This window comes from Fusarium odoratissimum, assembly GCF_000260195.1.
Source record: "Fusarium odoratissimum NRRL 54006 unplaced genomic scaffold supercont1.4, whole genome shotgun sequence".
In the NCBI taxonomy this organism is placed as follows: domain Eukaryota; kingdom Fungi; phylum Ascomycota; class Sordariomycetes; order Hypocreales; family Nectriaceae; genus Fusarium; species Fusarium odoratissimum.
Genome location: NW_022158690.1, coordinates 927,764 through 952,915, shown reverse-complemented (window position 1 = coordinate 952,915; position 25,152 = coordinate 927,764). Strand labels below are relative to the sequence as shown.

The 25,152-nt window shown below is 48.2% G+C and overlaps 9 protein-coding genes across 16 annotated transcripts; 3 read left to right on the top strand and 6 right to left on the bottom strand.

The window, feature by feature from the left end:
* Nucleotides 1-247: 247 nt before the first annotated feature.
* On the bottom strand, nucleotides 248-1,400 carry FOIG_03474 (uncharacterized protein). Its single transcript, XM_031201351.1, has one exon. It carries the CDS (start codon nucleotides 1,343-1,345, stop codon nucleotides 503-505), a length of 843 nt encoding a protein of 280 aa, XP_031068875.1. The 5' UTR covers nucleotides 1,346-1,400; the 3' UTR covers nucleotides 248-502.
* A 2,157-nt stretch (nucleotides 1,401-3,557) lies between these two features.
* On the bottom strand, nucleotides 3,558-6,743 carry FOIG_03473 (uncharacterized protein). Its single transcript, XM_031201350.1, has 2 exons — nucleotides 5,105-6,743; nucleotides 3,558-5,053 (listed from the first exon to the last, which is right to left on the bottom strand). The coding sequence occupies exons 1-2, from the start codon at nucleotides 6,507-6,509 to the stop codon at nucleotides 4,743-4,745; spliced, it is 1,716 nt and encodes a 571-aa protein (XP_031068874.1). The 5' UTR covers nucleotides 6,510-6,743; the 3' UTR covers nucleotides 3,558-4,742.
* A 472-nt stretch (nucleotides 6,744-7,215) lies between these two features.
* FOIG_03472 (uncharacterized protein) lies at nucleotides 7,216-9,603 on the bottom strand. Its single transcript, XM_031201349.1, has 2 exons — nucleotides 9,487-9,603; nucleotides 7,216-9,320 (listed from the first exon to the last, which is right to left on the bottom strand). Exon 2 carries the CDS (start codon nucleotides 8,421-8,423, stop codon nucleotides 7,431-7,433), a length of 993 nt encoding a protein of 330 aa, XP_031068873.1. The 5' UTR covers nucleotides 8,424-9,320; nucleotides 9,487-9,603; the 3' UTR covers nucleotides 7,216-7,430.
* A 923-nt stretch (nucleotides 9,604-10,526) lies between these two features.
* FOIG_03471 (oxidoreductase) lies at nucleotides 10,527-12,315 on the top strand. The gene is made up of 3 exons (XM_031201348.1): nucleotides 10,527-10,807; nucleotides 10,875-11,037; nucleotides 11,087-12,315. The coding sequence occupies exons 1-3, from the start codon at nucleotides 10,784-10,786 to the stop codon at nucleotides 12,148-12,150; spliced, it is 1,251 nt and encodes a 416-aa protein (XP_031068872.1). The 5' UTR covers nucleotides 10,527-10,783; the 3' UTR covers nucleotides 12,151-12,315.
* Nucleotides 12,316-12,357: 42 nt separating this feature from the next.
* FOIG_03470 (uncharacterized protein) lies at nucleotides 12,358-14,050 on the top strand. Its single transcript, XM_031201347.1, has 3 exons — nucleotides 12,358-12,813; nucleotides 12,869-12,903; nucleotides 12,962-14,050. Exons 1-3 carry the CDS (start codon nucleotides 12,482-12,484, stop codon nucleotides 13,954-13,956), a joined length of 1,362 nt encoding a protein of 453 aa, XP_031068871.1. The 5' UTR covers nucleotides 12,358-12,481; the 3' UTR covers nucleotides 13,957-14,050.
* On the bottom strand, nucleotides 12,962-15,323 carry FOIG_03469 (phosphoglycolate phosphatase). The gene is made up of 2 exons (XM_031201346.1): nucleotides 14,991-15,323; nucleotides 12,962-14,936 (listed from the first exon to the last, which is right to left on the bottom strand). Exons 1-2 carry the CDS (start codon nucleotides 14,997-14,999, stop codon nucleotides 14,208-14,210), a joined length of 738 nt encoding a protein of 245 aa, XP_031068870.1. The 5' UTR covers nucleotides 15,000-15,323; the 3' UTR covers nucleotides 12,962-14,207.
* Nucleotides 15,324-15,661: 338 nt separating this feature from the next.
* On the bottom strand, nucleotides 15,662-18,406 carry FOIG_03468 (DnaJ like subfamily B member 4). Its single transcript, XM_031201345.1, has 3 exons — nucleotides 17,816-18,406; nucleotides 16,875-17,607; nucleotides 15,662-16,819 (listed from the first exon to the last, which is right to left on the bottom strand). The coding sequence occupies exons 1-3, from the start codon at nucleotides 17,893-17,895 to the stop codon at nucleotides 16,526-16,528; spliced, it is 1,107 nt and encodes a 368-aa protein (XP_031068869.1). The 5' UTR covers nucleotides 17,896-18,406; the 3' UTR covers nucleotides 15,662-16,525.
* A 1,230-nt stretch (nucleotides 18,407-19,636) lies between these two features.
* FOIG_03467 (uncharacterized protein) lies at nucleotides 19,637-23,277 on the top strand. 8 transcript variants are annotated; one of them, XM_031201341.1, is made up of 8 exons: nucleotides 19,670-19,997; nucleotides 20,058-20,114; nucleotides 20,165-20,246; nucleotides 20,294-20,413; nucleotides 20,501-21,823; nucleotides 21,875-22,140; nucleotides 22,200-22,923; nucleotides 23,017-23,197. In XM_031201341.1, exons 1-7 carry the CDS (start codon nucleotides 19,902-19,904, stop codon nucleotides 22,878-22,880), a joined length of 2,625 nt encoding a protein of 874 aa, XP_031068865.1. In that variant the 5' UTR covers nucleotides 19,670-19,901; the 3' UTR covers nucleotides 22,881-22,923; nucleotides 23,017-23,197. The 8 variants fall into 8 exon arrangements, with proteins under 8 accessions (XP_031068864.1, XP_031068863.1, XP_031068866.1 ...); XM_031201340.1 differs by having other exon boundaries at nucleotides 19,637-19,997; nucleotides 22,200-23,277; XM_031201339.1 differs by having other exon boundaries at nucleotides 19,637-19,997; nucleotides 20,294-20,449; nucleotides 22,200-23,277.
* FOIG_03466 (ubiquitin-conjugating enzyme E2 R) lies at nucleotides 22,239-24,977 on the bottom strand. Its single transcript, XM_031201336.1, has 2 exons — nucleotides 24,203-24,977; nucleotides 22,239-24,149 (listed from the first exon to the last, which is right to left on the bottom strand). The coding sequence occupies exons 1-2, from the start codon at nucleotides 24,266-24,268 to the stop codon at nucleotides 23,541-23,543; spliced, it is 675 nt and encodes a 224-aa protein (XP_031068860.1). The 5' UTR covers nucleotides 24,269-24,977; the 3' UTR covers nucleotides 22,239-23,540.
* Between the last annotated feature and the right edge of the window lie 175 nt (nucleotides 24,978-25,152).

The following is a 25,152-nucleotide window of genomic DNA, read 5'->3' as shown; positions in this document are numbered from 1 at the left end:
ATGAGAGTGAGACTTTGAGGCTTTTCTCCGTGTGTACGGTGTATTCGCACTGAAGTTTATCAGATCTGCATCACATTACTAAAAGCCTTCACGCCAAGCTCAGTATGGGAATGGTTTCAGGGCACGGAATCCGTCATAACTTAATCAGAAAGAAACATATCACATTCTCTCCGATGTGCTCGATCCCATCTGACCAAGCAAGGCACACCAACCGCATCAAGCCTCCTTCCAACATCACAAGTTTATCCTGAAAGTACATTTAATTCTTTATTTATTGGGGGGTATCTAGCTAATATTCTGACTATTCTAATTTCCTTCAAATGGCGTCTTGTATGCTCTGGTGGTATCCTGTTCTTCCATAGTTGGCCGTGGTAATCATTATTAAATGGATAAAAGAAGCATTTCCGAATATGGATGAGTTATGCAACGCCGGCGCTGAATGCATTCCTGAAAATCTCCCTCGTTTTTTTGTTCTTCTCTTCTTGTTGTTTTATTGGCTGTTCTACAACAGAAGTGCGATAGGCACAAGCACAGCTATAGCAACGCCAGCTGGTGGATGTTTGCTAGCTGCTGCACCATCAACATCTTTCGATGGAGCTGCTTCAGCTGCGTCAAATCGCATCTTGACGTAGCTATTGATATCCCTGGATGGTTTTCCAGGTGTCTTTGACTCGGCGTCGTCGACATTAGGGCCAGATTTGCTTGCAAGACTGAACTTGACAAAGTCGGCCATGTCTGGTCCCTGGCCACTGTATTGAATGGCCTTGTGCTCAAGGACAGTGTTTTCAAGAGGTCGTGTATTGTTCTCATTTGAAGGAGAATCGGTAGCTTCTGTATCAGCCACTTGAGTTCGTAATGTTGAAGGACGCTCAAAGGCAGTCTGGGCAGCGAGTGTTGCTGTAGGTACACTCTCTTGATATGGAGAGCCACCACGAGGATATGTCATCGTTGCAGTAACTGGCTCGTCACCGCAGATGCTGCAGGTCTCGACGCCAGAGGTGAAGCCATAAGGAACAGCAGTTGGTGTAGCATCAGCCGGCATGGCTGACATGCCCCTGTAGACTTCCTTGACTTGATAAGGGAACTTGGCGATGCCTGATGGTGAAAAGACGTCGAGTGTTGTGGTGTATGTATTTGTGTAGGCACAGTCCGTACATAGACAATCCTGACATTCAGGCATCTCAATAGTCCAGTACTTGTCAGCACCTTGTGTTGGCTCAGCCTGGCCAAAGCTTGTTTGAGTTGCACTGAAGCATTCTGTCATGGTGCGCGTGGTATAAGTGTATCTCTGTGCAGCAGCCTGTGTAGACCACAAAGCACTGAGGAGAATAAAAAGATGCTTCATTATGAGAAAGAGAAACGTTTTAGTTGAATGAGTGAGTGAGACAGACAAGCGTGTGTGAGACAGGATCTACGGTAAATATCTATTCAGGGTCTCGAGAGCGCCCGCTGTTGGTTCCTTGCAGATTTTCCCCTGCATCACGGCAACTCTATCTCACAGCCCAGATCCGGTTCAACCAACAGAATCATAATCTTGTGAATGTGAATGTGACCCATCACATCGAGACCCTCAGCCTCAGAGATCAGGGTCGGCCGCTTGAGTGAGGACAAGATCCATAAGCAGGTACACAGTGAGCCAAAATCTCCACCATGATCTACGAGAACTGGGCTAATGCGCCAAAACTCTGTTTCGGGGAGTTTGTTACATAAGAGGAGAATGTTTGGGCGTATCAGGTGAAGCCATAACCACCCACAGAGCTTACAAAGCGTCAGCGTTGCTCGGATGAAGTGTTCCTGAGCAGAGTCTCCGGATACAACTCCGTGCGATCACTGGAGACTAGACTATCTTGGCTCCCGTAACGGGCCGTAGATCGGTCGAAGGTTACACAGTGGCATACCTTAGTGAGCCCACCATCTTGCTTTTTCCGTCAAGTATGGCGCCTGTCAAGATTCCCACTCGGAAGCTAAAATGATGCACTCACTGAACCCGTTGCTCAATGGCCATAGCTCCTGGGACTAGCACTGAAGCATTACACGAAGTTTAGAGTTGACTCAACGGTTCTTCAGCAGAGACAGAGAACACAAGAACCTTGGCAACCCCCCCCCCCCCCCCAAAGCAGAAGACTTGTCGTACGGATTGGGACATCCTGAACAAATCATGACTTGGTAGTAAATCAGAGGCGAAATATGATGTTTTGATCAACATGGAATATAAAAAGACGGTACACAATAGTTGATCTTCATTCAAGGGACCAACAAACAGTACAGTCCAGACAACGCCTCACTCTAATACCGTACCATCTCGCCACTCTGCCCTACAGAAACAACGCTTGAGGAAATAGCAGACGTTGTACCATCGTTGTCTGTGCTTGACTTGACTTCACGTCAGAGTCTAGCCCACGAATCTCTTTCCGAATCTGGCCACCACCATCATCTGAACAGCCTTTCCGCAACATTTCTCAACGACACCTCTTACACTCGAATAAACTTTACCATCAAGCGAGGTGGCTTTTCGGTGAAAGCGATAGGGGTGGCGTTCCAGACCTCGATGTCTCAGATGGTGATTAGATCTAGACTCCGAGTTCAGGACGCCGTATCTAGGACGACATAATTCTACAACAGATGTTGACATAGCTTTTGCAGGAAATTATATGTCTACAAAGTCTTTAAATATGGACAGTGCTCAAGCCATCTTACGATATATATTCCCCGTAGTCGATTAGTTGACGGAAATTAATAGTTAGCTGGACGACCATTCAGCGCTTCAACAAGTCCGTCGGCCGCTGTCTCTGAACATCTCGTGGCCAGGCGCTCTGTAGCTCTATCCCTGCGTTATCTCCGATTGAAATGTCCGCAAGCTTGCGAGCTTTGACCGTAGTCCTTGTTGTGAATAACCCCGAAACTATTATCCAGTCAGTATAAGACGCTGCCATATGACCCTTCAGTTGCACAACTCCAGGAATGCAAACATCCCTTGAACAGTATTTCATGACAAAATTATTACTCTTGCATGATATAAGCCGAGTTTGAGATGCCCTCTCGTTCAATAGGGTTGGTCATCATCTAGATCATATCATAAAACGCTTGGCCAGAAGGAATGGTCCCCAAAAATGACAAAGTTAATTAGTGTCTCAAACCGGTTGTTTTCTGGCTTGCCAAGCTCGACTTGTGTAACACAAAGCTCTCAAAGGAGATTTTACACTGCCTGGGTGTATGATCCAAGGTTTTGGGGGTGTAGCAACAGTCACGAGTTTCCATCTGCAACTTATGAGAAGCAAGCCTACGCATATTATTATGAAGACATGACCAGGACCATACCTTTTAGAGCGGAGCTGATTAGCCTATACAAAGAAGTACTACGATACAATCAATAGGATATTGGGCTATGAGTGAGGTTATATCGTATCCGGAAAAGGGCGTATCGTTAGCAACTTGAGCGGTCAAGATCTATGCCTACCTCCTCGGTCTAGATTCTTGACTCTGCCCGTATAAGCTCCAATCATGGATCCAGAGCAACCTCAGGCTGACTTCAGACCTTTCTTATCAAAGGTCTATATCTGCATTACTTTATGTCGACTTTATGAGCATTCATGTTGGTACTATATGTCGAAACAACAGAAGAACCAGTTCCCAGAGGTTATGGGGGTTGGATTGCACAATCACGATAGCTGGTCTTCTTCAGAACCTATGGCTTGCTTCAGCCCGCAGAGTTTTGCCATACAGTCTTTATTCACTTTCTACATCCAAAATCTTTAAGCTAGTCCAAGCAACACGAGCCTCATAGGAAAACCAGCTATCGTTAGTTCCCCAATCTTGAGCCGAACCAAAGTCCCGGGAGATCTTCCGGGGGAACGAATGATAGAAGATTGTTCATCGACTTTTAAATTAGGGATAATAGGCTTTTTAGGTGAGTCCTCAACAGAGAAAGTGCTTCGGTATGTTGTTCAGCAATGTCAGTCGGGTAATTTAGAACCAGTCTTAGCTCACTATTGAAACAGCCTGCAATAAAAGGTCAAACACTAAAATCAGGGCAAGTTGTTGTTATACGTCCTTTTATATGACATCTGTATCAAGTCGCAGGTTACTCTAGGCAGTAAGGGAAACTCAGAGCAATATGAGTATAGCCTCTTCAGCCGCTTTTCTCTCTCGGCGTAAGCTCTGAAGTGAGTTCCGACGAGCCAGCCGAGACATTTTTGCTAGAGCTACCTTCAACTTTGTCATCGCTGTACTCGGCCAGAGTGACCAGTCGTGGCTTGAATCGAGCTAGATGTGATGGGGCTGATGAGGTGTAAACTATGTAGTAATGTTTCATCTATGAAGCCATCCAGAGTTCAAGGTTGGGGTAGAAGACAAAAGGTCAGTGTTGATGGTTCTTGAAATCCAAAGACGAAGGATGGAGAGAGAGATCGATATATTCTGAGACTATGAGAAAGACACTTTAAAAAAGCCATCTTTCAAAAAGCGTCTTTCTTTTGAAAGAAGTTTAAATGGAAATTGTAGATGCCTCATCACTAGCACCGATCCCATTCAAGCACTGGCTGAAAATTTGACCCAGAACTGTCAATGCCTTCAACTTTTGTCACATTATCCACGAATATCCGTGATTTACTACATGTCTACCTAGGGCGGATCTTCAACCACTGTTTTAATCTATCCTTCCAGCATTTTCAATTTCTCTTTCTTCCAACTCTTTCAAACCCCTTACGATATGATCCTCATTTACGACTCCGCTTCAAAAGTAATCACCGTCTCTCAAGAGTCGAATGAAGGGTGTGCTGCCTCATGAGCGAGATGCACAGTAGCCCAATGATAGCGAAGGCCAGCAGTGTAAGCCACACTCCCCTGAAGGCCTCCACAAAAGAGCTGATGACGCCGTCATACCATCCTTCAGGAAGATGCTTAATCTCATTCAGGTCGTCTCTGATGCGGCGAATCTCATCTGCAGCCCCAGGCTCGGCACCGAATCTGTCCCAAAGTCTAGCTTTGAGGATGTTTTGGTACACGGCTGAGCCAATGGTAACTCCCACAGTACTACCGAGGCTGCGTGCCAGATCTAAAGTTGATTAGCAATGCGAACTCAACAAAATACGTCTAATCAACTCACAGGTTGCAGAGGTGATGACAGCCTGCTGAGAGTGGTCAACAGCAGCAATGCATGCCAACAACGTCGTTGTGAGGGTTGCACCATATCCAGAACCGATCAAGAAGAAAGAAACTCCCATCAACCACTTGGGACTATGCTCATTTTGGATTGTAAGAACCACAACTCCCGCAATAAGAAAGAGCAAGCCCACTACACCTAGTTTGGTGTATTTTCCAGTTCTCTTCATGATGAAGCCCGAAAGGAGAGATCCCACTGAGATACCGATCGGTGATGGGAGAATCTGGATACCAGATTGTGTGGCACTACTGCCAAGAACCTGCAGGTACAGGGGAACATAGAAGAGCGCCCCCATTACCGCCATCGTACAGGCAAGATTGCAGAGACAGGCGTTCAAGACAGTCCGATCGAGAAGAAGCTTCACTGGTATGATTGGCTGGCGGGCCTTACTCTCCCAGAACAAGAATAAGCCAAATGTGATGAAAGCAAGAGGTATCGTGGTCAGCGGGAGCGGATGAGTCCACGGCACAATATTTCCGCCTGAGTTGAGGCCTAAGAGCAGGAATACCAAGAAAGAAGATGTCAAGAATGCCCCCATAAAGTCGATGCGTGCAAGGAACGACTTATCCGACTGCTTAGGAGGAACCCTGACCAAGAAATGAACTGCTACAGCAGAGACGAGTACTGGAGGTACCTGGATCAAGAAGGCAAGTCTCCAGCCCTGGGATGTGTGATCATTAATCAAGCCGCCAAACACACCACCCAGCATTGCACCAGATCCATAGCAGATGTTACCTAAGCCCTGAATAATGCCTCTCTTGCGTAGAGGGACCAGGTCTGAGCCCAGGAACGTCGAGATGCTCATCAATCCACCACCTCCAATACCTGCGACAACACGTCCTATGATCATGGTGGTCTGATCACGGGCCAGACCACAAATGAGATTACCGGCTGCGAAGAATATATTGCTGAATACGAGACCCGGTCCTCGGCCAAAGATATCTGTCAACCGCCCCGAAATAGGTTGGCATGCGGCATTGGAGATGAGGTAGGCGGTTGCAAGCCATGACAACAAGCTGAGGGATTGGAACTCGCTCGAAATTGGTCCTGAGAGAGTCGCAATAATAGTAGAGTCGATGGCACCCAAGAAGACTCCGATCCACGCTGTACCAAAGATGAGAACCAACCGGCCAGTTGATACCTCCTCAGCAACAACGGTTGTCTCTTCCTCTTGTCCTGCTGGTAAACCTCGATCAGGGTCATCTCCTTGAGCTTCACTTAGTGGTTCGGAATCTTGATTCTGAGGTTGACTTGTAGACTTGAGCAACGGGGTTCGTTCATCGCTGAGTGCATTCGTGCCGTTCTCGGCCACGGCAGATGCTACGCTGCCGCTGGCAGATTCACGCATCTTCACTCTCACCAAGCAATTGAACGAAAGAGAAATCAACTGAAAAGAGACTTCGTGCGGGCGGTCAGAGTAGTTTTATGTATCCCCGTGTGAGACTTATGTGAGACGGAATTGAGGATTACTGACAAAAGGGCGTTGTTGATATATCCGTGGTTACGATCGGCGACTATCGGCCTATCTGAGCAGCCGCTAGTATCAAAAAAGGGTAATCTTTCAATCGAGATAAGAAGAACCCACGGCTTGAATTCACTAATACCAAAAGGGATGACGCGGGGGTTAAGTAACCAATGACATCTACAGTATTCCGGGGAAGGGTCCAGGGTATCTCGAACGGTGAAGGAAACTGGAATTGAACTGAATGTATACCTATCTTATAATTGTGAGAGAAGAAGTTGCAGTTAATCTCATCATCAGAAAGGTATTACTACAAGTTAAACAAGAAACTAAAGATTTCTTCTTGCTCGTTATGAACTATTGAGAACTATTGGAAATTGGCACATTGGTGTATGGATGATGGCAACCACGAAATCGACTAGACGAGCATGGGTCAAAAGGTCGAGACAACAATCTTTTTATTTGCCGGTCAACGCAGTCATGATCGGCGAGGTCGCAATGCATCCAGGCATGACAGCTCATCTTTTAGGGGGTAGTATGTGAAATGACGCGTATTTAGGACACATCGCTCATGAGTAGGTTTCACACAAGACACCATGATAGCTCGGCTTAAGCCTTTTGTTCATTTACATTCATAATTTTATAATCATGACCAAGTCCAGACGGTACAGGCCCATACCCAAATCCATGTCTAGTCCATTGGGTCCTTTTAATCATTAAATGCAACGCTATGCAAATTCATACCCATCCATATCAGTGGTCTTTCAACTGGACAAGCAAACAACAGATTCAAACATCGACCGTGAACTATAGTGAGTTCTCAATCTCCATGAGCTCCTTGATACCCTCGGCAATGCCCTTGGCTTGCTCAGGGGTGAGACGGGGCAGGGGTCGTCGAGGGTAGCCACCATAGCCGTAGTAGCTCTGGATAGCAGACTTGGTGCCGGCAATGGCAGCCTTGGTCAGTACCCAGTCGGCCTTGGAGAGCTTCTTCTGGAGAGCTTGAGCCTCATCCTTCTTGCCCTTAACGTAGAGATCCCAAACCTTGACGCAGGTCTTGGGCATGACGTTGGCACCACCAGCAATGATTCCGCTACCGCCGCTGACCAGAGTCTGGATGGTAAAGTCGGCAATACCACCGAAGGCAAGGTAACCAGAGCCTTCTTGGAAGGGGGTCTTGGCATCGGTAGCGAGAGCAACCCGGGTGAGCTTACCGGTGCTTCCACAGGTAAACTTTGTGCCAACAATGTTGGGGTGCTGGCCGAGCTTGATGAGGAGATCGCTGTCCATGTCAAGGCCAGCAACAGCACCAGGATAGTTGTAGAGAACGATGGGGATAGGGCTTGCATCGGCAAGGTCGGTGAAGTAGTTGTAAATGGCATCCTCACTCATCTGGGCCTTGTAATAAGAAGGAGGGAGAACAAGAGTGGCAGCAGCGCCAACCTCAGCGGCCAGCTTGCTCAGCTCGATAGTGCCCTTGACACTGCCCTCAGTGGCTCCGAGGAAAACGGGAACGGATTGGAAACCAGCCTCATCCAGGGCCTCTCGGGTAGCCTTTGTGACAGCAATCTTCTCCTCACGTGTGCAGTGAACAGCCTCGCCATTGGAGCCCATGGCAACAAGACCGGCCAGGCCAGCTTGACCTAATCGCACGGCGTGCTTCTTAATGGTGGGAATGTCGAGCTCCTCAGTCTCAGGGTCGAAGAAGGTCATGACAGGGGCGTAGATCCCGGTAGGCAGCGACTTGGGAGCGGCGGCATGGCCATTTTGGCCGTTGGTAACACCGTTAGAAGTAGTCATGATGAGATGTCTGGTGTGCCTGGGGATGTTTGTTGGGGAATGATGGCTAGTGGAGTATGAGAGACGACAAAGATGGAGGAAAAGTAAAAGACAGACAGCAACGAACAAGAACGGAACAGGACAAGCCGGGGTTTAAATGAAACGGAGAGGGACTTTATAGCTAGCATACCTTACCATACGGTAGCGTATAAACCTCAAGACATCATGTCGAATGGAACCGACAAATCCATTTTCGGTACCTTCGCTACGCTACGCTACTGTACCTCGCGGTAACAGTAACCAGTTTGGGGGTGGATTCGCCTCGGGAAGTCAAGTGCTCAAAGGACCGTGTGGGTATTGGCTCGATCGTCCCCCAATTGGAGTAATGCAATGTAAGTCTGGAGAAGAGAGGACCACCAAAATATCCATTTGCGATGGTAAGAGTTGCGCAACATTCGGCAGAGAAAGCTCAGAAGTGATGTGTTGGGTATGAGGCTATGAGACTGTCATACGTCGTCACGTAATCTGGTCTCACCAAGCAAATTGAGTACACTGAATGAGAGGATGCACCGCAATGCCATATCATGCTGCGGCTACAGTCGACGGACAGATAGATAAAACCATCTGCTGGTAGTATACCCAGGCCAAGAAGATGCCAATATGACCGATTGCCTCTTCAGCTGCCGGGTGATCTGTTTGATAGGATGCGAGATCGGCACTTCCGATCAGAGCGAACCACCACCACGAATAACACAACTCTCGCACTGACATCTATTGATGCACCCTCTTCCATCACCAGTCTCAATGCTGGGTAGAACAGACGTGGGGAGCCGGTTAGGCGGGACGAACAAGAGACGGAGGCTTGGAGGTCTAGGAAACCGTTGGATCGCTTGGCAAATCCATGTTCAACATCCCGCGCTGATGTCGATTAGCCGGCCGGGATATGAGCTCTACAGTAGTGTACATTGTGTAGGTCCAGGTGGAGAGTCACCCTTTTGCCTTGGACCCCGAGCTGACCAAGGCTTGTATTTTGCGGCGTCACGGTGTGTAAGAGAGGCAAAGTGCATAGTTTATCGAGACTGACCGGAAGGTGACCGGGCTGTGCTTGTACATGTCTGTACTTCCACTGAGTGTGTGCGCCTGAGTTAGTTAGTTACTTACTTGGCAGTGTAAGTTTCGAGGTGAGGAATTTGGCGTTGGTGTTGATGGGGTAAGTCAAAGTCTGGCTCTGAGTGGGCGGAGAATTTCTGGCGATGGTACCCCCAACGTAGCACCTGATGCCGTGTTACGAGGGGTCAAAGTCACGAGACCTTAAAGTTGATTGATATCAATTTACTTGGAAGTGGATGCGAGTAAGCGTTTGATAGACTTTCGGCACTTGATTATGTGACGACAATTGATGTTATCAACAATTTATACGACGCTGAAACGGTTTCGATATTCACAAGCTGTAACAAAACTCTGCTACTGTAAACATCAAATCATATCACCCATGATTACCATTGCTTCCGGTCATGAGCCGGGGATTCTAGTGCCGTGGGGGTGGGGGGATGTTAACCCCTCCAAAGCACTAATCCTCTGTACCCCTCACTGTACTTCGCAGTGATGATCCTCGTGGGTTTGGGGGTGGTTCTGGCTTCTAGACGCTCCATCGAATTTATGGTTCCTGTGAGAAATGCCTCTCTAGTCAGAATGGGAAATGAATCTATCCTTCACTAGTGTAATACTTCTAAGAATTGCTGTCATGATAAACCTATCGCCACTGTAAATTACTGTGAGGATCATTCTCTCCAATTTTGACGGTTTCTGTCATAGCACGAGGGGGATTTCCCCGCCCCCGATGTTAGCTATGTGAGACAAACACTACCAACATGATCACGAAATCAACCACAACAGGATAGCAATGACACCATTATCTCAAGGATTCAGTTTTATCTCTTCCCCTACCCCTTTCTCCCCCAGATTTCTGCGAAGCTGTATCATCCCCACACTCACATGAGCACATCAACACAAGATTTATCCGGCATCATGACTCCATATTCCCAAAGCTATCCATCTCTCTAGCTTGAGATTGGGGGGATTTGACGCGGGGACTCATTTTTCCTCCAATCACGTCCGGAGAGAACCCCGAACTGTCCCCCAGCTTTGGTTCCAAGCTAGCGGAGACATGAGCGAGCATTCATAAGAACAGTATTCAACCTTCATGTCCATCTTCTCATGATTGCACTCTAGACCTCGTCTCTACACCATCTCGAGTTTCATTTGACCTTGGTATACGTTCATACGTAATTCGGGACTCGTTTATATACCCTCATACTCTGTTTTTGCTCTCATCATAGCTTCTGCCCCTCCCCCGCCTTGCCCCTCGGCATAACATCACAATGGAGCCTCTCAATGTTCTCATGGTGAGTTGATCCAAAAACAACAGTCTCACAATCAATTCATGTCAGTTTGCTAATACGAAACCTTTAGATTGGTACTGGAGAGTACACCACCGGTTTCGTCGGTGGCGGTGCCTCTGGTTCAGACAAGAAGGTTGGCGTCGTTGGTCTCAGTCTCTTTGATCTGCGCCGTCGCGAAAAGGTCAACAAGCTGGGCATGGTTGGCGTCAATGGCAAGAAGTTCCCTGCTATTCGTAAGTATCTCCCGTACACAATTGTCATGCTCATAACTAACTTCCCCAGGCGAACATCTCAACAAGAACATCCAACAAGTCTACAACAACCTCGACACCTCCTTCGACTCATTCCCAGAAAACGACAAGGTCGACCCCGACGCTTACAAGACCGCCATTGACGCTCTCAAGCCTGGCGATGCCATCACAATCTTCACCCCCGACCCTACCCACTTCCCCATCGCAAAGTACGCCATTGAGCGCGGCATCCATGTCATGATCACCAAGCCCGCTGTCAAGGTCCTCGAGGAGCACCAGGAGTTGGTTGATCTCGCTCAGAAGAAGGGCGTCTACGTTTACGTCGAGCACCACAAGCGTTACGACCCTGCTTACGCTGATGCTCGCGCAAAGGCTCAGAAGCTTGGCGACTTCAACTACTTCTACAGTTACATGTCTCAACCCAAGTCACAGCTCGAGACTTTCAAGGCCTGGGCTGGAAAGGAGTCTGATATCTCTTACTACCTCAACAGCCACCACATCGATATTTGCGACTCAATGGTCCAGGAGCGCGGATATGTGCCCGTGAGCGTCAACGCCTCTTCCTCCAAGGGTGTTGCTGTTGATCTGGGCTGCGACCCCATCACTGAGGATACCATCTCACTTCTCGTCACCTGGAACAAGAACGGCGAGCCCAGCAAGCGAGCCGTTGGTGTTTACACAGCCTCGTGGACCGCTCCTCAAAAGGCCGGTGTCCACTCGAACCAATACTTCCACTACCTCGCTGCCAACGGTGAGATCCGTGTCGATCAGGCCAAGCGTGGCTACGACGTTGCAGATGACTCTATCGGTCAATTGATGTGGTACAACCCCTTCTACATGAAGTATGCTCCTGATGAGGATGGCAACTTCGCTGGCCAGACTGGTTATGGTTACATCTCTATTGAGAAGTTTGTCGATGGTTGCAGAGCTGTCAACTCTGGCAAGCTCAAGCCTGAGGACCTTGACGCCAAGCCTCTCCCTACTCTCAAGAACACTATTGCCACAACGGCTATTCTTGAGGCTGGTCGAAGAAGTATTGATGAGAACCGAGAGGTCAAGATTGTTGTCGAGAACGGCAAGTGGAGGCTGGAGTAATGGATGAAAGGAATAGGAGAAGGATAAATACCATATGCTACGTGTAGAAATGTCTGATGGGTTACGGCCAAAAGTAATGATCAAGCCTTTTGTTATTGCAACCTTTTAAGAAATGATCTACCGGTTACTTAGTGAATATGATTATGCTCTGAGTCTAATGCGGGGTGGATACTAAAACACCATACCCTTTAAACTCTTGAGCTCCACCAAAAACTCAACACCACACCTTATATACCCACGTTACAAAGCCGGTTTTGACCTTTCAATGCTTCTCACTACGTAAAAGCTCAAGCCAACCTCATATAAAATATCTTCTTCCTGTATAGCCAACATGCCAGAACCCCGCTTCTCCGATCTGATCCTCCCTCAAAATGAACAACTCTCCATGTCCCAACTCATGGCGTCTTTCAAACGCACCACACTTACAATCCACAACCGTCTGACTAGCATCCAAACCGATGCAACCTTTGTGGACCTAGTGTCTCAAGCATATAGTCCGCGACCACTTGTGGCTAATGAACGTTGTGGGAGTTGGTATATTCCGCCTGAGCGTAAAGGTGCAAGTGCGTATTTTAAGAGTACGGATGGTCATGAGAGGGCGTGGAAATTTAGCACTAGGAGGTTGAACTTGCATCTGGTTGAGCTTATTGAGAATAATGATGGGTACGTATAGAGACCTACTTATCTTCCTGTTATCTGAGATCTAACATGTTAATAGTATCATAATCGTCGACTCTACTCGCCGTGGAAAGCGTATGTTCTCTCTCATGACAACCAGAGCCTCAGATAAAGTGGCGACTGACTTATATAGGGATGCCTGATGCCCTTTCATCGACGATTCCTATCTGGTGCACAATCCTCAACCTCACTCTTCTCCCCTCAAACCCATCCTCAGCAAATCTCTATCTGCCAGCTCATCTCCCCGCAACAACGCACTCCCAAATATGCGCACTCATCCCTGGATTCGTTGCTTCCTTCAAGGCACTCAATCTCAATCTTCCAACATGTCTGACAAAACCACTCCGCCCATTCTGGGTAACCCCAGACTCATCTCTTCCTTCTGTCGAAGACACATCCTCCATATTTGACGACTTCCGCCCCGTCATCTGCTGCACGGCTAGTCGCCGAGTTGTAGGCAGCGAGATGGACGAGGGAGGATATATACAAGGTGCGGCTGACGATACTGAGATGTGGGCGCATGATCTTACAGCGCCTTTGTTTTGGGAGAATATTGATGAGCTTCTCAAGACGCCAGAGGCTGAACTGCCAGATCTGATCTCCAGACTAGTCAGCGACCATGCTGTTAGCAAGAAGGACGAAGGAACACAGATAAAGCTGACACCACACCTTTCAGTTTGCCCTTTACCACTTCCCGCCAACCCCTCGGAGTGTCGCATTGTCGTAACTCAAGACACCACACCAAAAGATAACTGGATAAAATCCAAGACTTACATGCAGGCCGGCCTTGGCAAAAACAAGCTGGCTAGTCGCAACCTTCGCACTTCTCTACCTGAAATATGCGACTTTGCTGCTAAATATCTTGCCTCAGCCACAGAGCCTAATCAGCAACAAATCATAGTCGCATGCGAATCAGGGCGAGATCTGTCAGTCGGCGTAGCTCTCGCGATATCATGCTACCTATTTGATGACGGCGGGAACATCAGAAAATCAACAGAAGACGTCTCATTTACAAAGACGTTCATAAAGTCGAGATTGGGTGTCATCATGACAGCTTACCCGGGCGCCAATCCCAGCCGGGCCACTCTACAGAGTGTCAACAGCTTTTTAATGGACTGGCGAAAATGATGCAGTTCATATAGAATATATATTCGGGATCAACAAATCAATCATGAGACAATACGACCTGTGTCTGAGACAATAAGCTGTATTGTGTCTCAGTCTCAACATTGTCTCAAATGGTTACCATGACAGGGCAGAGGGTTCGTAAAGTTTATTAGTTCAATTGATCTAGGTTATTTGCTCCATCTCTTTCGCTATTTGACTGATATGTATTTTGGGTATTCCTCAAAGCAATTTCAATAACAAAGCTCGTTTCTTTAGACCTCACCAGCCTCAATCTTCTGCAGAGCAGCAGGGAACTCGGACCAGTGTCGCATGATGACAACGGCACCAGCATCCCTCAAAGTATTCTCCATCTCGGGCTGCTTGTCCTCAGCATAAGGGCCAACATAACCAATGACCTTGATACCGGCACGAGTACCGCTAAGGGTGCCGCTCTTGCTGTCCTCAATAGCGACAGCCTCCTCGGCCTTCTTGCCAAGTTTCTCTAGAGCGTGGAGGTAGATAGCGGGATCAGGCTTGCTGGTGGGCTTCTCGAGACTTGTGGCGGCAGAGAAGACAACATCGCCCTGGAAGTACTTGTCCTGACCGACCTTCTCGATGGAGGCACGGACACGGCGGAGGGCAGAAGAAGAAACCACGGACATAGTGTACTTGCCAGAAGCGGCAAGCCTCTCGAGCTGCTCATCAACACCAACGCAAGGTCGGAGAGATTCCTTGAGCTTGGCAATGACGGCGTCCTCCTCTTTTCGAACATAGGTCTCCATGTCCTCGGGTGAGATCTCGATGTTGTAGTTCTTCTGGAGGGTGGTGAGCATGCCGCGGAAGTTCTGACCGACGAACTCCTTGATGAGGGTCTCGCCAGTGAAGCGCATCTCGACTTGACGAGCCTCGCAGATCTCGTTAATGAGACCCGCGCAAGCCTCGAAGGCAAGCTCCTCAGAGAGGACGAGGGTGTTGTCGCAATCGAACAGGAGGGTGTTGATCTAGAAATTGTCAGTGTAAGCGCGAATAAGATCGAGATTGCATGAGCAACATACCTCGGGCATTTTGGCGGATTGGGGTGAAGAAAGCTCCAGAGAAGAGGCAAAGACGAGTTCGAAAGAGGAATTGGATGTATGAAGAAGAGAAGAACAGAAGAACCTTGTGGAAAATCAGGTGGAGCAAGGAATAGATGGAGGTGTAAGGAAGAAGAGACAGCGACGGAGCTACTGTGGGGGAACGGAGGTTTTATGGAGGACGTGCCTTGGTTCAACGGAGCAGGGGCATTTGAACTGTAACGGGAACTTCACCTGCCATTGCAACTACGACTGCCCGTAGCTGCAATATGCTGCAATGGGAATATGCAAGTGCGACTGGGTGATGCCGGGGGTTGCCCGGGTTGTTTTGCAATGAACTCTACAGGTTGTTTGATATGCATCTGCACCTCATGTGTAAGATTCGACAAGAAACCCCGCGTTCATGAATAGCTGTCTCAAGGTAACTTAGGTACAGCAGGGAGGGGTTTCCAAATATCCTTAAGCTAATATAGTAAATTAAACAGCTAGAAGAGCTATTTGTACTGATAAAATGCTTCTCGATATGCTCGCTGAGCCAAAGGAAAAAACGGCTTGTTCTTCATAGAACTGTCGATCGTCAACACGTGGAAGTCAGACAAAACAAACCCCTCGTAAGTCAACCCAAAATCAACATCAAATCGAATCAAATGCCCCTCCCCCTCCATTCAGCCAAGGTAAGGTCCGACTAGGAACCGCCCAGTGTCGTCATCAAAGCACTATGAATCCCTGTTAGGACATGACACTAAAAAAGAGGGACCCGTTTTCTTCCAGTCCACCGGCCCGCATCAGCGACTTTGCTCTTTGAGCCTCTGACAATCATGGATTATGCTCAGTATGCACTAGACCTACAGTGATGACCTCGCATAAGCATATGTAAGTGAGTACAAAGACATGGCTTTTCAGGCTTCGGAGAGTTCGAACCGATAGCCCGTCTATCAACATGCATGGTCCATGTAAACAGTGTCACTCTTCAACGGTGGTGGACCTCCAATAAACACCCTCGTCATACACGGCTCCTCTCCTCTACCAGTTGCGGGATTTGTAACATTCCATATTAAGAGATACAAGAGTATTTACCCTCCCAAATCGCGATCGTACCAGATGAGTTGTTTTTACCTCATATGGAATGTTCTTCATTTCGGCAACTCTTCTTTCAATCTTGAATCTGTCGTACTATTAGAGACAGCTACTATAGTATATATGACATCGTTTCTACCAAGACATCAATTAGAACAGCCGTCAAATGGATATCAAAAAGCCATATGCTAATCAACTTCCTATCATTCTCCTGTCGCTTGTGTACTTTGGGCAACCAAGCCTGGTCTTCCATGCTAAGGCTTGTGCCATCGAACTTCCACTCTTTTTCATTATTCATTAGAACCCCAAACGCCAAAACACCATTTGAATGTAGTGCAATCTTCCTAACCGAATTCCGATGCTGCTGAGGTTGGAAGATTTCCCGAGCAAACGTCTAGTATCCGGTAAGAGTTGCAGATAGGTCCGGCGACGGCGCGCCTTTACAGAATCTCCCTGAGCTTCTGCTTCTGATCGGCAGTCAAACTTGCTGGGAAGTTGATCTTGTACTTGATGACGAAGTCGCCTCGCTGGCCAGGCTTCTTAGAGATGGGCATACCCAGGCCAGGATACCGTTCCTCGCTGTTGGGCTGAGTAGGGCCTCCCTTCTCGAGGTTGAGCTGCCGGCCGTCGATTGTTGTCACTGTCCTTCGCCAGCCGGTCAAGGCCTCCTTGAGATCAAGGGTTACCACATGGACAAGATCGTTATCCTCGCGCTTGTAGAGAGGATGTTCCTTCTGTAGGTTTGTTAGTTATCATTTCGTAGGCAGAATTATGACACGGTGTGCTTACCTCTTCGACAATAAAGTGAAGATCTTGGCGGCCTCCCTCTACTTGATCACCGACTCCGTTGAACTTGATCTTGGAACCCTTCTTCAGGCCCGGTTTGATAGGGACTTCAAGGATCTGGTCGGTCTGGACTCTCTTTCCGGTCTCATCGTAAGTCTTGCGCTTAATCTTCATCTTCTTGGTCACACCGTTGAAGAGCTCTTCAAGCGTTAGGGGCAGAGGTCGCTCGACTGTGGTAACTTCAGGAGTAGCTTCTCTAGGTCGAGGCTCGAAGCCTGAGCGTGTGCGTGAACTGCGGCTTCGAGGACCAGCACCGCCAAATCCGCCAAACATGCCAGCGATGTCGTCTTCGTCGCCACCGTGCATACCACCAGCAGATCCGTTACGCATGAATTCGGCAAAGATATCTTCGGGGTTGCTGAAGCCAAAGCCGCCAGCACCGCTGCCGGTATTGAAGTGGAAGGTTCGGGTGCCGCCTCCACCGGGCATACCACCTTGGAAGTTGAAACCTTCGAATCCGCCAGGCATGCCTCCAGCGGCGAAGGGATTTCCACCGGCACCACCTTCGGGCTGTGCGGTACCGCCGCGGAGTAGGAACTCGAGGCCGTACTGATCATATATCTTTCGTTTCTCGGGATCGGAAAGAATTTCGTATGCTTGTGAGCATTCTTTGAACTTTTCAGCCGCATCGGGGCTATCCTTGTTCTTGTCTGGGTGCCATTTCAAGGCTGCTTTCCTGTAGGTGGTGTGGTTAGCGGTGTTCGCCAGATCGTGATGCTAGGCGGAATGCGCGGTGGTTCATATTTCAGCGAAGAGAATCTCTTTCGTCAATTCGCCAAATAAAAATCATGATTTGCTTGTGCATTTACAAAAGCAAGAACCTGGTGAAAAAATGGTATCGTGTATTGCGCCTCCGCAGCTCCGTATAGATGGTGTGTACTTACTTGTATCCCTTCTTGATCTCGTCCTGAGTTGCCTCAGGCTTGACGTTGAGGGTGTCGTAGAGCTTCGTTTCCTTGACCATGATCGCGCGTGTTAAAAGTTGTGTTTCTCAAGATTATTTAGGTGTGCGATATGGTTAGATTTTGGCGAGCCAAATAGGTTCGATAGAAAGAGAACAACAAGAAATGGATGGCAATGCCAAGAATTGCTTATTGTTGATTGTTTGTTGAAACAGTGAAAGACAAACACCAAAAGTGCGCTTCGTATGATGAGAAGAGGTTTCGTTCTAGGTTGAATGAGGTGATGTGATGTGATGTGAGGTTAAAGAAAGAGAGGGGATGTTTTAGTGCAAGAGTGAGTTTACAAAAGATGAGTGGGAATCCGCAGGTGAGGATTAAAAGATCAGTCCAGTGACGCTTCAGAGTCAAGGTCGAGAAAGCACTACGCCATGCTACCGTGACAATCTCCAGAAGCCACCGCTGGGAAATACTGGGGCATGGGACCTTGTGGAAGCTTCTAAAGTGTAGGGGGGAAAAGACACCGCAATGTGAAAGGAACTTGATATGGAATAGAGGCTGGCTGACCTCCAGTCTACCAGGGTGGGGGTGACGTCGAGTCGATCGATGGATATCTCTCGAACAACGAGAAGTACCTATACATCTGCCGCTGTCGTCTGTTCTTTGTTCGACTGTATTGTCTACCTAGGAAGTATACTACTTGGAAGTAAGTGGGAATGCTCTCTTTGCAGAATCCTCTTTGTAACACATTCTCTAAAGTCAATTCCGCAAAACTACGCCATCAAGGGTCATGCTCTCTCGTCCTCGTGTCGGGCTCAATCTGTCGATACCTGACAACTTGACAGGGATAATTGACCTATGACGATACCTAGCCGTGGTGGAGACGACGCCCCAGACGCCATAAATCCAGTTCAAGAGCCCCAACTTGGAGCTTAAGATGGTTGCTGGAAGCTTGAGCGGATCTATGATAGAGCCTGGTTATGGGGTTGTCTGAATGACTTGTATGACTGTGTACCCATTCTATGATGTTTTTACCATCTTGGTGCTCTGTGAGACATTGCACAAATCTGTCGTGAATCGAAGTTGTTACTGTGACTTGCGGATTGCGTTTCCCCGTTGTAAGCTGCAGTTATTCCCGGCAACCCTGGTCCATGGTCGAAGCTTCTAGAACCTTCTAACCTCTGAACGAGGCATTCCGATTACTTTACACATGGATGAGATGCTCTAACAATTCCAATATGTGTTGATAGCTTCTTTGGCTAACTCGCCTTTTGGGATTATCTAAAACCCGATGTTTTAAGGTTGAGGTCTAGCACTATGCCTGCCTCTAAGGGAACCTTGACCATCTGGGTCTCATATAACTGTTCGCGTGCTGTATGACTTTGCGGTAACTCGAGGGGAAATATTCAGCAGCTTCATTGCACAGTCACTTTAAATGTTAGTAGTTCCATATGTCATATCTATGCAGTAGCTGCTTCAGCATCTATACTTGAAGCTTGACTAGTAGGTTGCTCATGGGTGATTGTTGGAGGTAGGTTACGTATGACATATTTGCTTCGTGGAGCTATTGTCAAAGCAATCACGAACATTTGACAAATCTAGAATTAACAATGCCGTTCAGTTCATCATTTTCCACATGAACAAATAGAAGCAGTTCTAGCGTATCTACCTTTGGTATCTTACCAGGTAAGGTTGATTACCTCGAGTTGCCCAAGAGTTGGAGGCTGGCACGTGTAAGTCCATGCCAAGAAATTTCTTATCTTATCTCTCTCAGTACGTACCCCTCCACTGCAATCCAGCGCAACTGTACACTGCGGAAGCTCATCGCTTAGATCGCCATTTATTCAATACAACAAACATTCGGCAAGCGTGTTTCGTCGAAAACATAGTCATCACTATCAACATCAGCGTGGAGAAAATAGTCCATACTATTGTTTGCTTCATCCTATCTTTATCGGGTAACACCTATCGAAATAAGCTCTTTGGCCCCCTTCATGGTGGGAGGAGTGTCCGATCGATAGACTGAGCTTGTTGGAACTCACAGAGGACGATTGATTTTCCAGCCCCAGCCATGGAGACTTCACAACAGGAGGCGATAGGACAAGTGATAGAATTCACAGGTCTCGACCCTGTGGACGATCGTGAGCTGGTTATTCAAGCTCTGAAGGTTAGCATCGGGCGGACCCCTCAAAGTGAGCTTTGCGACTGACGTATACCTACTTGACAGCAAAGTAACTGGAAACCCGACTCTGTTGTCAGCCAATACTACGAAAACCAGGATGGCGTACGAACATGTTCAAGGCCAATTCCCAGCACATGCTGATCGTATTGCAGTTTCGAACAAAATATAAACAGCTTTGGGACGATTCTATGTTCACCGCAGATCGAGACGGTAGCGACAATACGACTGGTATCTGTCAGTACACTGTTACGCTTCCCTCCGGACGTCAACTGACCCCATAGCCTTCCATGTCGAGTCTTCCGATCACAACATCATTCAGGGCGTCACCCCCCCGTCAGAGTCACACGCGTACGGCGCTCCTTCGAGACCTCCTTCACGATCAAACAATCGATCTCCCTTGGGTACGATGGTGGACTGGACTGCGGCACATGTGCCCGGTAACTCTCTTGGTCACCCCCATGAATATGCGCTGACCAGGACACATACAGGCGTCCCAGAGAGCCAAGCCCAAGAGGATGATGACATGCAACGAGCTATTCGTGCGTCAGCACAAGAAGCTGGACTACCGGTGTCACATCACGAGTCCGGTATTATAGGAACTTCGGAGCCACCGCCTCCGCATTTTGGTCCTGCAAACCGCGAAACATATGTGGCGGCCGATTGGGCCATTGTCCAGTCTGATCCTATGAAGGAAAGCTCCGTGAATGAATTTACACCGTCAAAGCGAAAGAGAGCTCCAGGCGCGCCCGCGATGTTGGTAATCAGCAGTGCGCAAGGTGGCGAACACAGCCTCGGCGGGCTTCTCACAATTCTGCATGAAATTCCTCTTGCACGGAACATACTCCTCGGCATTGGATCGCCTGCTACCACATACGGCTGTAATAATGACTGGTGGCGAGGACAGATCATTCTATCACCGGAGGTTTTGGCAAAGATGGCTGAAGAAGGCAGCTCAGACCCCAGTGTGCACAAGAGCGGCAGTGCATTTGAGGACGAAGTACACCGATTGATGGCATTTCTTGACTCTACCGAGCGTAGTTATGGCTCGATATCTGCTCTGGCAGATATTTTGGCGGATTCCGACAAGCAGGGCATGGAGAAACAATTCTATGAGATGCTCGGCAAAAGATACCCTGATGTTGCTCAGCCAATGATGCAAGTTGCTGGAGTGTCGATGTTCTACGGAGATGATGAAGAAGAAGTCGCAAGCTTTGGCCTTCTCGAGATAGAGCACTTCCAACATGAGTACAGCTACATCAAAACTCTGTACGAGGCACTTGACCACGTCATGTGGAGTGATACCGTGGGTTTGGATAAAATACACGATGGATCGAAGATGGCATTTTTCAAAAAGATGGGCGATGTTTTAGTGTTAGACACCACTGGTGACGGGCCAAGCGATTCGTTCGAGATTCCCTTGGAATTCTACCCAGAAAGATACCTCATGAACCGGAAAGACGAGGCACGTCGGATCCAGCACGGGTGGTGCCAAACAAAGGAACAAACGAAACGTATTCTGGACAAGAAAGAACAGCTTGTTAGCTTAGCGGGCACTTGGGGTGACGCAACTAATGACAAGGGTGCAGTTTTGAAAAAAGCGATCGATCAGTGGGAGGGATACAGGAGTTACCTGGAAAGCTTCCTCCGATTCAAGACTTTGGAGAAGTCGGGATTCGATATTGATAAGTACCCTGACTACCGCACTGCTCCTCCAGATGTGGACGACAACGTGTATCTGGAATCTCAGAAGGTCACAGATGTGATCGACTATTCTGAGAGTTTGCTTGTGGACCTTGAGACAAAAATGAAAGGTAAGTCTAGGCTTTGAAAGGCTTCAGTGCCCGTGGCTAAAATGGCTCTAGGCCTTGATGTAGAACTCGAGCAGATCACAGCCAAACAGCGAGCGTTGGGGAGACTCCTTACAGTACCGGATAAGCCAAGTCGTCCGAAACCCATGTCCTGCAAAAGGTATCTCCTCCGCGGATTAGTTGCATCACCCAGCGTCTTATATGTCTGCCAACGGGAGGAAGCAGATCTCATAGACCTTAGTGACGTGGAGACCAAACCAAGGGATCAATGGTGGAGGCTGGCTTATACCCCTTATGGAGACCAGGCCGTTAGAGCGGAGGTAAGAGAACTTGACATTGATTGAAGCAGAGGAGGTTGTTCTTGTTAACACAATTGCAGAAAACAACTATCGACATAGTATTGGTCGATATCTGGAAGGATACCAAGAAACCACTGCTGATATATGCAACGGAAGACGCCCTTGGAACGCCCAAAGACCATCTATCATCCCAACTGGAACGATTCATCAAGGTGGAAAATAAAGCTTTCCGTCAAGAGTTATCTAAGGAAGAATCCACAGTCAATGAGTCCAAGCAGACGGGAAACTTTGAGTCCAGCTCGTCTCTTTCGCCTCATTCGTCCTTCTCGCCTTCTAAGAGAAAGCATCGGTCTGATAGCGGTGGTTCAATGGACAGTAATCGCGCCTCAATCGGCAGTGACGATGATAGGAACGGATTTGACAACCCTTTCCTCCCTGATGACGACGAAAGAGTTGGTACTGAAATGACGGATTACGTCTATAGTTTCACTGATATGGAAGGCCACATCCCAGATTCACTAATAGGCCGTACTCAAGATTCAACAGCTCCGACAGAGCCGACATCAGCTACCATGACACCGAGCACAGTAACAGCCGACTACTTAGACACCAACACTGCGTTTGCTGCGGAGGAGCCTCGAAGCCCGGAGATGCAAGAGAAGGCTAGGCCGCCTCCTTTTATGTCATTGTCCAGGAACTCGTCTACGCGAGCGGAGCCAACCAATTTGATGGACATGGACATCCCAGATGAGAAACCTTAGGTGGCTCCGAGAGATAAAAGTTCACGAATACCGACGCTTGCTTGTAAGATGTTACATTCTTCTTTTTTTGTTCTGCAGGTGAAGAGGGCGTGCCATTCGATGAAGGGGTCGCTGGCTTACATAGCATGATTATTAGAATAGCATTTGAGCGCATGGAGTTTTGGGTTTTGCTCATGTAGCCTAGTCAGGACAAGGTAGAGCATGCCGTCGAGCGGGTTCTTTATCAATATCAGCACTAAAGATGTCTTGTGCGAGTGTCCGCTTTCTCTCCAATTAGGTAGGACAAGTACGGAATACTATCGACAGATGTTCCTCACTATGGCACCAAGCGAATCTTTGTAAGTTGTATATTCTGTCTATAGAAAGCACGCCTGATAAATACACCCTTGCTCCATGTAAACAGCACGTATAAAACAGAGACAACCGGTCTGCCTGCATTCCCTCAATGTCCGTATCGCTCGATGCTTGCAATGCCCGTCCCAGTCTGAGTAATGCGCATCTTGAACGCCTTAAAAATGAAATAAAATCACCTCGCTATGTCGATAGTACTGTAGATGAAAGAGGATACCGCGAAATGGTGTAGAAGGCAGAGGCATGAAAAGTGGCCAACCCATCACTCGTCCTGGCCACGCTGAGAAATGCATGGCCTCCTGGGGACGTCTACTTCTGGTCTCTGACATCATCATCATCCTCGTCGTCATCATCAAAGTCTTCCATGTCCTCGTCGCTATCGCTGCCGCCAAAGTCTTCCTCTTCGTCTGTCATATTCCAGAAGTCGGCATCATCATCAATTGGCTTTTGTGGCGCAGGTGCGAGCTCGGAGGGAGTGGGCATCCTTGACCCTGGCGGGATATCCTTCTGAGACTTATCAACGATGTCCTTTGCTCGCTTGTTATACTCGGTCTTGTTATCACGATAGAGGACGCTAGCATCGACATTTGCGGGTGAGTTGATTTCGGGATCGTCGAGGAGGAGTAGAACGGATCGCAGGACCGATTCGACACCGTGGAGAACATTCCAACGCTCGCTGGCCAGCTCGCCTGACTGCTCGTCTTCGCCTGGCTTGTGGAGGATGGAAATGCAGAGATTGCCGTCGGTGTAAACGTTGGGGTGACAGATGTTCTTAGTCAGAAATTTGAAGCTGGGCGGCTGGTAAGGATAATCATTTGGAAACTTCATCTCGGCCTTGAGGTAGGCTCCGTGCCAGACACTATCGGGGTTAACAACCCAGAGGCCGATCTTCCAGAGTAGAAGGTTCGAGTCATCGGTCTTGAAGACGATCATGTTAGACGATGCTTGTTCCATGGTACCAAACGACATACCTCGATGTTGACCCATTTCTCCTTCTGGAGGGGTTGCAGTTCCTGCATAAGTCTCTTTTGCGCCATGATGACTGACTATCGATAACTAATTAGGTGCGCTATTCCGTCCGTCCAACGACGAGAATCCTCCAAGCGAGCGTGTGTTTGAAAGGACCGAAAGTTGAGGAGTGGGTGAGGTAGTTGGTTGTTGCGAGTTGACGAGATGGGCCGGGCTTAATAAGTCAGGCCAGCGCCAGCGGCGAAAGGGAGTTGTTGACTGCCTGCGCTGTGCTGTGCTGTACGGAAAGGGCGGTCGAGGAGGGGCGGCTTCGGCGATTGGACGCGCAAAAGTTGAGCAAGGTGGTGTTTGGATTTAGAAGAAGCCGCAGCCGCTTCGCTTCGCTTTGCTTTGCTTTGCTTTGCTTCGTTGGCAAATTTTGTTTGGATATCGCCTCTTTTTGTGTTGACAACGGGGGGAGGAGTGTTTATTTGTTGTTTGCTTATCGTTTAACAATGAGGCAACCTTGATAGCAGACGCGTTTGAGGTTCGGAACGCCCAGTAAAGACGAATGCGGAAAAGAGGTCAAAGAATAATAATAAGAGATAGAAAAAAAATTGATGAACCTTTTTTTGTCTTTTCCTTCTATCCTCATTCAAAAAGCAACAGAGATTAAGGTAAAAAGAAGAGGAAAAAGCTTAGTAAATTAATTACCTGAGGTATTCAATGAAGTAGGTAAAGAGTAGAGAGTCATTCACTTCGGCCTTGCCGCCGCCATCCGGAGACCGGAGCATGAAATGGAAGGAAGGAAATCCACTCTAAGCCCCGGCTGGTGACCACTTGCAAGTTGCACCTGCCACCTGGTTCTGGCTCCAGTCTCCTGGCTCTGGCTCCTGCCTTGGTTTGCCCCTCGTCTCGTGCCTGCTGCCCTTTCCCTTTGGCGGGAAAAACTGACGTCGGTCCCTTGACCCCA

Excerpts from the sequence above, each read along its gene's own strand:
- FOIG_03467 (XM_031201337.1), top strand. The coding sequence starts at position 19,902 with ATGGAGACTTCACAACAGGAGGCGATAGGACAAGTGATAGAATTCACA. Across the intron at positions 20,115-20,164 it reads ACTACGAAAACCAGGATGGC|TTTCGAACAAAATATAAACA; the intron begins GTACGAACATGT and ends ATCGTATTGCAG. Across the intron at positions 21,824-21,874 it reads CCTTGAGACAAAAATGAAAG|GCCTTGATGTAGAACTCGAG; the intron begins GTAAGTCTAGGC and ends AAATGGCTCTAG.
- FOIG_03473 (XM_031201350.1), bottom strand. The coding sequence starts at position 6,509 with ATGCGTGAATCTGCCAGCGGCAGCGTAGCATCTGCCGTGGCCGAGAAC. Across the intron at positions 5,054-5,104 it reads TGTCATCACCTCTGCAACCT|ATCTGGCACGCAGCCTCGGT; the intron begins GTGAGTTGATTA and ends AATCAACTTTAG.
- FOIG_03471 (XM_031201348.1), top strand. The coding sequence starts at position 10,784 with ATGGAGCCTCTCAATGTTCTCATG. Across the intron at positions 10,808-10,874 it reads AGCCTCTCAATGTTCTCATG|ATTGGTACTGGAGAGTACAC; the intron begins GTGAGTTGATCC and ends CGAAACCTTTAG. Across the intron at positions 11,038-11,086 it reads CAAGAAGTTCCCTGCTATTC|GCGAACATCTCAACAAGAAC; the intron begins GTAAGTATCTCC and ends TAACTTCCCCAG.
- FOIG_03468 (XM_031201345.1), bottom strand. The coding sequence starts at position 17,895 with ATGGTCAAGGAAACGAAGCTCTACGACACCCTCAACGTCAAGCCTGAG. Across the intron at positions 17,608-17,815 it reads GAGATCAAGAAGGGATACAA|GAAAGCAGCCTTGAAATGGC; the intron begins GTAAGTACACAC and ends CACCACCTACAG. Across the intron at positions 16,820-16,874 it reads TTCACTTTATTGTCGAAGAG|AAGGAACATCCTCTCTACAA; the intron begins GTAAGCACACCG and ends ACAAACCTACAG.
- FOIG_03466 (XM_031201336.1), bottom strand. The coding sequence starts at position 24,268 with ATGGCGCAAAAGAGACTTATGCAGGAACTGCAACCCCTCCAGAAGGAG. Across the intron at positions 24,150-24,202 it reads AGAAATGGGTCAACATCGAG|ACCGATGACTCGAACCTTCT; the intron begins GTATGTCGTTTG and ends ATCGTCTTCAAG.
- FOIG_03472 (XM_031201349.1), bottom strand. The coding sequence starts at position 8,423 with ATGACTACTTCTAACGGTGTTACCAACGGCCAAAATGGCCATGCCGCC.
- FOIG_03470 (XM_031201347.1), top strand. The coding sequence starts at position 12,482 with ATGCCAGAACCCCGCTTCTCCGATCTGATCCTCCCTCAAAATGAACAA. Across the intron at positions 12,814-12,868 it reads CTTATTGAGAATAATGATGG|TATCATAATCGTCGACTCTA; the intron begins GTACGTATAGAG and ends ACATGTTAATAG. Across the intron at positions 12,904-12,961 it reads CTCTACTCGCCGTGGAAAGC|GGATGCCTGATGCCCTTTCA; the intron begins GTATGTTCTCTC and ends TGACTTATATAG.
- FOIG_03474 (XM_031201351.1), bottom strand. The coding sequence starts at position 1,345 with ATGAAGCATCTTTTTATTCTCCTCAGTGCTTTGTGGTCTACACAGGCT.